This window comes from Mus pahari, chromosome 2 (genome assembly GCF_900095145.1).
Source record: "Mus pahari chromosome 2, PAHARI_EIJ_v1.1, whole genome shotgun sequence".
In the NCBI taxonomy this organism is placed as follows: domain Eukaryota; kingdom Metazoa; phylum Chordata; class Mammalia; order Rodentia; family Muridae; genus Mus; species Mus pahari.
Window position 1 is genome coordinate 135243531 of NC_034591.1, and position 9774 is coordinate 135253304.

The 9774-nt window shown below is 38.7% G+C and overlaps 1 protein-coding gene across 12 annotated transcripts in view; it reads right to left on the minus strand.

The window, feature by feature from the left end:
* The window catches only part of Erc1 (ELKS/RAB6-interacting/CAST family member 1), a 295346-nt gene that overhangs the window by 141651 nt on the left and 143921 nt on the right, over window positions 1-9774 (minus strand). For 7 of the 12 annotated variants that reach the window (XM_029534687.1, XM_029534686.1, XM_029534684.1 and 4 more), the window contains one exon: window positions 5276-5407. The exons of the other annotated variants lie outside the window; for them this stretch is intronic. In XM_029534687.1, the coding sequence (XP_029390547.1) occupies window positions 5276-5407 (132 nt within the window). The remainder of the gene's footprint in view (window positions 1-5275; window positions 5408-9774) is intronic. 12 annotated transcript variants of the gene reach the window in all.

Here is a 9774-nt window from a genome sequence, read left to right on the forward strand (position 1 = left end):
TTACTTTGCCTGAAAGACAAAAAATGGAATTTAATGTCTGACAACCCAAGAATGCAGAAAGGGAATTCCTAAGTATCAAGTGCATATGTACAAGCCTGCACACATAGAGTCTTACATGCAGACACTACTGTCCTCCCAAATACACACACACAGAAGCCATAAGGCTCAGTGTTCAAAGGGACCCTTTATAGGTTATTTCAGTGTGAGACATGAGTGGCTTGCAAAGGTAATGATTTCTTTCCTCTAAGAGAGGGTCTTAGAGAAGCTAGGGAACTTTCAAAGTCACAACTAGCAAACAGAATGAGGAATAAAATTCATTCCATTTGATTTTTGATCCAATACAATTTACACTAACCCCCAGTGCATTTTTTAATAGTTTATAAGGAGAAAGAAATAAATTATCAAACTAGAATTTAGGATGTAACCCATACAAGAACTAGCTACTGGGTAGGACAAATTATACTGTGTCACATTTCTCTAGGAAAATACATTGCATTGCAAACATTCAGTATGATGTACCTAAAGACAATATCAATTGCACACAGAAACCAGTAAGAAGCTGCCCCTGATTCTCAGGGCTCACCGATCATTGTACCTTGGATAACTACTGCCATGATCAGTAGCTGGGTTTATTAGACTTCTCTGTGGGAAATAGCAGAATAAAACCCAAACTGCTCAAGAACTCACTATAAACAGATTATACATCCAATGCTGTATTCCCCAAATGCTCTCTAGTATAGTAGATTTCACACAGTATAGACAAAGTATAAAACATGCCTACCATGATAACAGTATCCACAGGCTCTGACACTCATCTCTGAGGCACAATTCTGGGGAGTGCCAATCTTTTCTTTTGGGTCCACTTTGGATTAATTTTTCATTGGATTACAACTTTAGAAAATATCAATGAAAAATTAAAATGCAAGCCTAAATTTGGAGTCATAAATAATTTCAGAATGTCAAGGACTATTTAAAAACATTTTGAACTTTTAAAAAACATGTTTAAAAGCAAGCATGATAACTAAAAAGAAGTCTAAATGCATACCTTAAAAAATTACTATTAGAAACCAATGGGATTTTGAGTGTTGGTCCTGATGTGGTTACTCTTCAGACCTGCTGCAGTAGCTATCTACTGACCCCCACTGGCAAAGTGACAGAGGGAGATACAATAACTAACACTTGACTACTCTAAGTTTTATACTCTATTTCAAGATAAATTTTAAATGCAATAATAGAAGATAAATGTGAAGCAATCTAATGAATCACAGATGAATCCTCCTATAATACATTCGGTGAAGAAAATCCACCACCCTGACAGATTATGTCACTGGCTTAAAGATGTTTAAATTCTACATCATGCTCCGTCTCACTACCTACACATACTCAATTGCTGTATTTTTTTTTACAGCACTTTCTGTTTTCATTTGACAATTTCCTCAATATTCCTATCAGAAAGTCATATCTTTTAACATTACTAATACTATATTTATTTTTAAAATCATGCTGTTCTTTTTACTTGTTAATATTACAGATGGTTGGTAGTATTTTACCTTTTATTAATAATTTCATTGACACTCTTGAGATACACTTTCATTTAATATAAAGATGTCAATAATTATTTTGAAATTATTTACAAGATAACTAAGGCTGGGCAGTGGTGACACGCACATTTAATCCCAGTACTTGGGAGGCAGAGACAGGCAGATTTCTGAGCTCGAGGCCAGCCTGGTCTACAGAGTGAGTTCCGGGACAGCCAGGGATACTCAGAGAAACCCTGTCTCAAAAAAGAAAGAAAAGAAGAGAGGAGGAGAGGAGAGGAGAGAGAAGAGGGGAGGAGAAGGGAGGAAAGGGAAGGAAAGGGGAAGGGAGGGGAAGGGAGGGGAGGGGAAGGGAGGGGAGGGGAAGGGAGGGGAGGGGAAGGGAGGGGAGGGGAAGAGAAGGGGAGGAGAGGAGAGGAGAGGAGAGGAGAGGAGAGGAGAGGAGAGGAGAGGAGAGGAGAGGAGAGAAAACTAAGAATGATTTTAAACAAAATGCAAGGTAGTTTCAAATGAGTCATTTCACTTTTATTCAGAACCTTGCTTAAAGAAAAAAAATACATGCAAGGATGGAATTTAATGTCTGATAACCCAAGAATGAAGAAAGGTCCTAGGCCCTTCACATGTATGCTTTCATATGTGTTCCTCCCCATACAAATTAATAAATGTAAAGAATTTTTAAAAACGTGAATGTAGTAGCCTAAACCAAAAAAAAAAAAAAAACCACAATAAAAAAACTAGTCTTTAAAACATTAAAAACTTCTATTTCTAAGGCAAGAAAAGATAAGACAAATATTGAAACTCCTAATGTCAAACTTACCAACAAAGGATAGAAGTATTATCCAAAAGGAAATAAAATCAAATTACCAAAAGATTTTCATATTAATGAACACTATATTACATGACATTATAATGCTCTGAAAGTTTCTGAATTCATACATACCTGTGTTTTACAAACCAGTTACTTTTTCAGCTGAGGACCAGCTGTTACCTGAGTCTTGCATCCTAGCTTTCCTTAGCTAAAATAGCAAGCAACAGGTGGCTAGAATGTTGAGACATATACTTTCCTACTCTTAAAGACAGTAACGATAATATTGATTTGTAGCTTTTATTTGTGCTTTCCAGCTATAATCTTTTAAAAATCAAGAACTAAGGAATGTAAACTACTTGAAAATAGCTATTCTAAGTATTTAAGTATGTAACTGAAATTATGATATTCTGTTCAGATGAAGTGCTTTAGTAAATGCAGCATAAAAACTAGCTGAATCAGAGAATAAAATATTCTAAAATACTGCTTTGATAACTAATGAAAAATCATAAAGTATTACTACTACCCTCCAGGATGTTTAGTTACTAGAGTGACTCTGCATCCTCGGGCATGCAGACAGAGTTCAGAATGAAACTCCACTCATTCCCTCACTAATGAAATAGAATTATGTCACTTAGATGCTCACATAACGACACTGTTTTCCCAGGAGGTTGTCGCTACCAAAGCCATAACAGTACACAGACATACCTCCTGTACCCAGGGAGCTCATATTCTACTAGAGAAATTAGTGGGTGTATTTTCAAGTAATAGACCTATTATATATTATATAAATAGCTAATAATAACAGGCTACAAAACAGAGATAAGTGAAAGGAAATATTCAAAACCTCTACAAAGACACATGTCTCAGACCTGAAAGGTCACAGAAGTTCTAGAGAAGTAGGCTACATCCAGACCACTGCTACAAATAGGGATACTGCTTCAAGCAGAGAGATCTAATACTCTAAGAAATGAAACTATTCTATACTGTTCTATGAGAGGACCAGTGAGTACAAAGGCTCGTTTTCTGCCCAGATGTGCTGTTTAGATGATTAAACAACAGGGTGAACAAAGCACTTATCTCGGGAGTTGGCAGACAAAAGATAACAGGTAACTGTCAGTACCTTGTTTTAAGGTTAAGCTGTTCATTTTGTAAATCATATTTCAAGTAATGACTTACATATTTAGGGAGTACATAAAGTTTAGTTCATAGAGGTGGAATATGATCTTACTTACATGCATGTCAGGCTAGCTGCACAAAGGTTGCAGGTGGAAGGTATTAACACAAAGTCAAAGAGAAGAGGGCGGGGCTGGGATGCTCAGAGCACCTGCAGTGCAAGCATGGGGATCTGAGCTCCACCACAAGAACTCAGGTGCAAAACAAAGTTGGGAGGAGTCAGACAATTTGATTGCTGGGGCTCACTAGACAGAAACCCTGACTAAGTCAGATGCTTCTAAGAAGAGATGACATCAAGTCAAAATTAATAAAGAGATAATGCCATTAATTATGAATAAAGTGATCAGTCAAAAAGTTAGGACTTATATGCTCCAGGCATTGACATAGCCAATCTTATAAATATTGTCAGACACTCAGGGACACAACAGCACTAAAGACTATGACTGAAGCTACCACAGCTATAAAGGGACTCTAGGAGGTACATACTATAGTATATATGCCCTGAAGTGGGCACTTCTTCAACTGTTTGATTTCCTTAGTTCCCAGTAACAGCAGCTTCTCAGGAGGGAGGCTATCCCATGAGATTCCTATTTCTACAACACTGAACTTACCTTACCTAGTGTCCTGGACTAGGCGCATGGCCATCTGACATGTGCTAAGTCACCTGAGAAGAGTAACCCTCAACAGAAAATAAGCCCGATTTGCATTTCCTTAATTGATTGATATTGAAGGCCCCAGCCACTGTGGGTGGTACCACCCCTGGGCATTTGAACCTGGGGTGTTATATATAACAAAGCAGGCTGAGCAAGCCAGAGGGATGGAAGCCAGTAAGCAGCACTCCTTCAGGCCCCTGCATGGAGGGACCTCCTGCCTCCAGATCCCTACCCTGCCTGAGTTCCTGGCCTACCTTCCCTCACTGATGGACTGGGATGTAGATGGCAATAAACCCTTTCTTACCTAAACTGCTTTTAGTTATTGTGTTTTATCATAGAAATTGAGGCCTAACTAAGACACCTAGATAGTATTTATCATTCTCTCACATAAACAAGGGGTAGGGTGCTACAAAAATTAAGTATTATGGTATCTGTGGTAAGTGGATTTAAAACCTCAAGTCAAGTTTTCAAGCTGCAAACCAAGATTACAGCGTTCATTTACTAAAACTGTTCCTTCAATTTACAGCTCCCATCTTCACTTATTCTTCATCTAATAGAGAGCCAAAAGCAAGCATACCGAGACCTGGGAGAGAAGTGGAAGCAAGTAAAACAAAGGTCATGAACAGCAATAGCAGAACCTCTCAAGTTACCTCAAGGCTGAGCCAGGGCAGTGTGGCAGTGGAGTGCCACCATACCTATACATATGCTGTTCAGAGCTGCTATCACCTTTACAACTGCAAATGCTCCTTGAAAAATGATACAAAATAAAGGATTTTCTAATTGAGACATGTTTGTGTTCTCATTCACGTCCAAGCTGGGGTTTTGCAGTCATATACGAACATACATGTTGCATGTTTTGTCGGTCACACTTCTCTAGCTTTTACTACATGAATATATATGAAGTATTCCTAAATTATTACTGCAGAGACGTCACGTTACCATGAGCCGATCCTTGTACAGTTATATTTTAGTCACTCTGTAAGACTAAACACTACCACTTGAGGAAGTAGTTCTGCAGCACCATGAACAGTCACCTGAAACTGCACTGGCTTTACCTTATGTTTACCCAGCAGCATTGCTAGTAGCTACATAAAATCGCAGACCTGTTTCTCAGCATTGGTCCTGGCTGATTCTTCTTGTGCCAGCACCATTTCACGCTCTGCAGTTATCTGTACACTTTCTCTCAGTGCTTCTTCCAGCTCTTCAATCCTGTCATCCTTCTTACGGAGACTGTCCTGGAAAACGATGAAGACCCAGTGAAGTAGGTTACTCAGTTACCTCAAGGAGTGCCTACCCATCAAGGAAGAGCTATCATTAAACATCCTTCTATTCAGAAGCAAACTGAAGCCAGAAAGATTCCTCCATAGAGTAAAGAATTAAACAAGGGAAGAAGAGAAATAAAGGAAGCTGAAGTCTGTTATTAAGAGCGTAGGACAAAGTTAGTGAAGCAAGACAGACATGATGGATTTGCTCTGTGCGACAGAGAGAAGGAAGTGCTGGTGTTAGATGGCATAAGCAATAAGAGGTTAACTATTTAAAAGTACAAAGCTATTTTTAAAAACTACCACTTAAACTGGGCTGAAAGCCAGCTCTGATGGAGCCTCTACTTAGAGTCAATACTACAAGACTATCACCCTTTGAAAGTCACAACTAGATGACAGACTCGATCTTCATAAAGACAATTTCTGAAAAATTTCCTTTCAAACAGGAACATGCTTCCTAACATTTGAATAAAGTGAAACTTTGCCTTCTTCTGAAAAAAAGTAGAAGCACACACATATATACATATGAATATGACTGGTTTGAATATGAATGAGCAATTTAGTTAAGCAAGTAATACACTCTAGTAGGAGTTTGTAATGTTAGTTTTCATCTATGTAGCAAAACTCTCATTAGTCTTTAGGATCTCAAGGACAGTATAGCAGTAGGAAAGATAAAAAGAAAAAGCCAAGAATGAAACCATGGATTTCTCAGACATTCTAAGCATTCTCTTTTCAATTTATTAAGGGGAGAGGGGGAACTCAAACCAAAGGATTTGAAACACAGTACTATATTTGATACTTGTGTTTTGTATTCACATATGAAAATGAGTAACAAGGTTGCCTATATATTGGTACAAAGAAGAATAAAAGCAAGCCTTTATCTCTTAGTATCTGTTAACTCAAATGAACTAAAGAACTGAAGCTAAAACCAGGCGAGGTAACTCCTACCTAAACAGCAGCACTCATGAGGCTGAGGCAGGAGGTTGTCCATGAGATCAAGGCCATCTTGGACTACAGTGTGAGACTCAGTCTCAAAAAAGATGAGAGGGGAGGAAAGAAGAAAACAAAACTAAGAAACTGGGAGGAGGGGTGTTTCATGACAGTGAGTTGGGAATAGTGGGGTTTGGGTTCTGCTTTTAAAAATAAAACCAGAAAGTGATGGCAACAGAAGCAAAATCAAACAACTGGGATTACCTCAGATAATAACAATCTCGGCTTTACAGCAAATAATCAAAATAACAAAGCAAAACTTACAGAAGAGAGAAAATTTTCCCAACTATATATCTGACAAGAGTTAATACTCGAAAATATGAGTACTAAACAGCAAGAAAATGATCCAATTCATTCATAAAAAGGACAGGAGATGCAATAGATACCTTAAAAGAACACATAGAATGACACATCATTTTGAAAACAAACTCTTCATTGTCACAAGTCATTGATGAAATGTAATTAGAAACCACAAAGAGATATTTCAGTCCTTTTGGATCACTATAAGAAGACAGGAAGTGAGCACTCGTGAGGATGCAGGCAGGGACTCTTTCTCATTCACTACGGCAAACAGGATGGCGCTTCCTCAAAATACTAAAACTCAACTACTGCATGAGTCAGTAGTTCCACACCTGGAGATGGAAATGAACGGAGATTGGTGGGCTGCAGGAACGTCTATCTGACCAGCCTTACCAGCACCACAGGATGGCCCATGGCTAAACAACAGCCAGGGCCAGAATCAACCTAAGTGTCTATCAATAGATGAATGGATAAGGAAATATTTGATCTTCCAACCAGTGAGATGACTCAACCAGCAAAGCTAGATGCTTTGAGTTCAATTCCCTAGAACTTTCATGAAGCATGAACAAGCTGTCTCTACAAAGTTGTCCTCTGCCTTCCATACAAGCACATGGCATGTCACAAGTGTTTCCCCTTATCATACAGACATGTACAAAAACAACAATAATTTTAAAAATTAAAAGGTTCTCCATGCCATCCTTACTCAGATTCCATGACTTTCTATCTTCTTCTTCTCTATCTCCCTGATTTAGGCAATTGCCAAAATTTATGGCTTACCTGATAGGGAGTTTTGTAAAACATTAATAATAAAATCATCTTTAAGTTCAATTGGTTTGTTCTTACAAAAAAAAAGTGCTGTATGTACATAACAGGAATACTACCAAACTGGGGTGGGGGGGGGGAGGGAGGATGGGAGAGAGAGAGAGGGAGGGATGGAGGGAGAGAGGGATGAGCTAAGTACATTAAGCTAAACTGAGCATATGGAATCTAAAAAAGTTGATGTCATAGAAGCAGAATGGAAGAGAAACATTTTTCCTTCTTTTGCTTTAATCTAAGGTAGTTAACCCAGCAAGGATTATTCCTGAGCCTTGTCTTTCCTCTCTGAGTGTTAGCTAATCATGTCAGACTGTGAAGTCAGGAAGCCATCAGTGAGGTGAGACACAGTAACCTACATCAGGAAGAAAGGACATGAAGTAGTCTGTGTCATCAGCCCAGTTTGGGTTCTTGGACACACCTTTTGCAAAAAATGTATCCTTGCTAAAATACACTTGCTTTCTGCATTCTTTTATGGGACACCAATACTATTTACTGATTACTGCTAAGAATTGGGGGCTTTTCTGGGAATTCAAACCCAACTGGAAAGAGTTCAGATTCCCTCCCTAAGGAGAGACATGCCCCTTACCAACTGCAGTGGCTTCCAGGGTTTCTGGTGAAATACATTTTTTTCTATCAGCTATTACCCCAGTATGGAAGGTTTCTCCACAATATAGCAAAGGGCCCAAAATGAGTAAAAACCACTGTAACCAGGCACATGCGTGAACAGGCCAAAGGTAAGAAATGCTATGAAGGACAGCATTCTCTAGTAGTCAGACAAGTCATTCTGGATGTTGAAACTTGTAATGAAATGCAGTGAGGTCAAGATGTGAAATCACCTAGGAAGAGGAATGGGAAGCAGGGCTTCATGGGGCAGTAAGGAGAGAGAGGTACTGAGACCCTCAAACAACAACAACAACAACAACAAAAGACAACAGATTCTCTCAGACAGAAGCAAACCAAATCCTCTGGTTAGCAAGCAGCTCTCTAACTCTGTTCAATATACTCTTCTCTATCCTAAGTGAAGACAGGTTGATCAATGCTAAGTAAGTAAGTAAGTAATGAATACAGACGGACAGACAAACAGACATAAATGCTGTAAAACTTAGGTTTAATGCCCTATCTTCTCTCCCAAGCAGCTCCTCTTCTAAGTGGGTCAAAATGCCACAGATAGCTATTAACATTTTAAATTAAGAACAAGTTGGCTTCTTATGGTTTTACATTCTACCCACTGAGAGTCACAGACCCTGCTGACCTCAACCCACACCATGATCAAGTGGGACAAAATGGCCCATGGATTCCTTTTGTGGCACAACTTGAGCACAGGAACTGAGCAGAAGTCAAATAGGTTTCAGATGACATTGCTTGGCATCCACTGTTATGATTTGTGTGATAGGGTAATGGACTCATGGTTCTTATTTTGAAACCAAGGAATACGTTCCTATTTTGTTTCTTGTTATTTTGGACCTACATGGTAACCTAACTCGGGTGACTTTAAGGAAAAAGTGGTGACTATCCTTATTTAATCTGTGAAATGAATGAATCCCAAAATGGCAATGCATATTTAATGTGCAAGATAATGGATCCCATAGGGACTTGTTCCCTGGTGAGGGTTGGGCTAATTTTATCATGTAGTAGAGTTTACCATAAGGAAGTAACCATGTGGTTTGTTGTCATCTTGGCTAATGACCCCATCAGGATGGATGCAACCATGTGATGTAGCTACCATCTTAGCTAATGATGTTATTAAGATGTAGACAGTCACGTGACATGGTGCCATCTTGGTTATTGATATCATTAACATGGCAAAGGCCACATGAATTCACTGGCATCTTGGTTAATGTAACCACATTTCATAAACCAAAACAGTGATAGCTATAAAACTTCCCAATACTAGTGAGCATCTATTTTATATGAAATTAAGAGAAAACACCAGGCCTCCATGGTTTTTTTTTTGTTTGTTTGTTTTATTTTAATTTTGACACATCGTTTTACATGATTTATTTACAGATTTCTAGAGGGAACTTCAGGGTTTTCCAAACACATGCTCCCAACACTACCAGGTATCAATGGTAGCTGACACTTTTAAATGGCTAGACTCCAAAAGCTCAGATATAATCTGTACTACAGAGCAATTGTGATAAAAAACTGCACGGTACTGGTACAGCGACAGACAAGTAGATCAATGGAATAGAACTGAAGATCCAGAAATGAATCCACACACCTATGGTCACTTG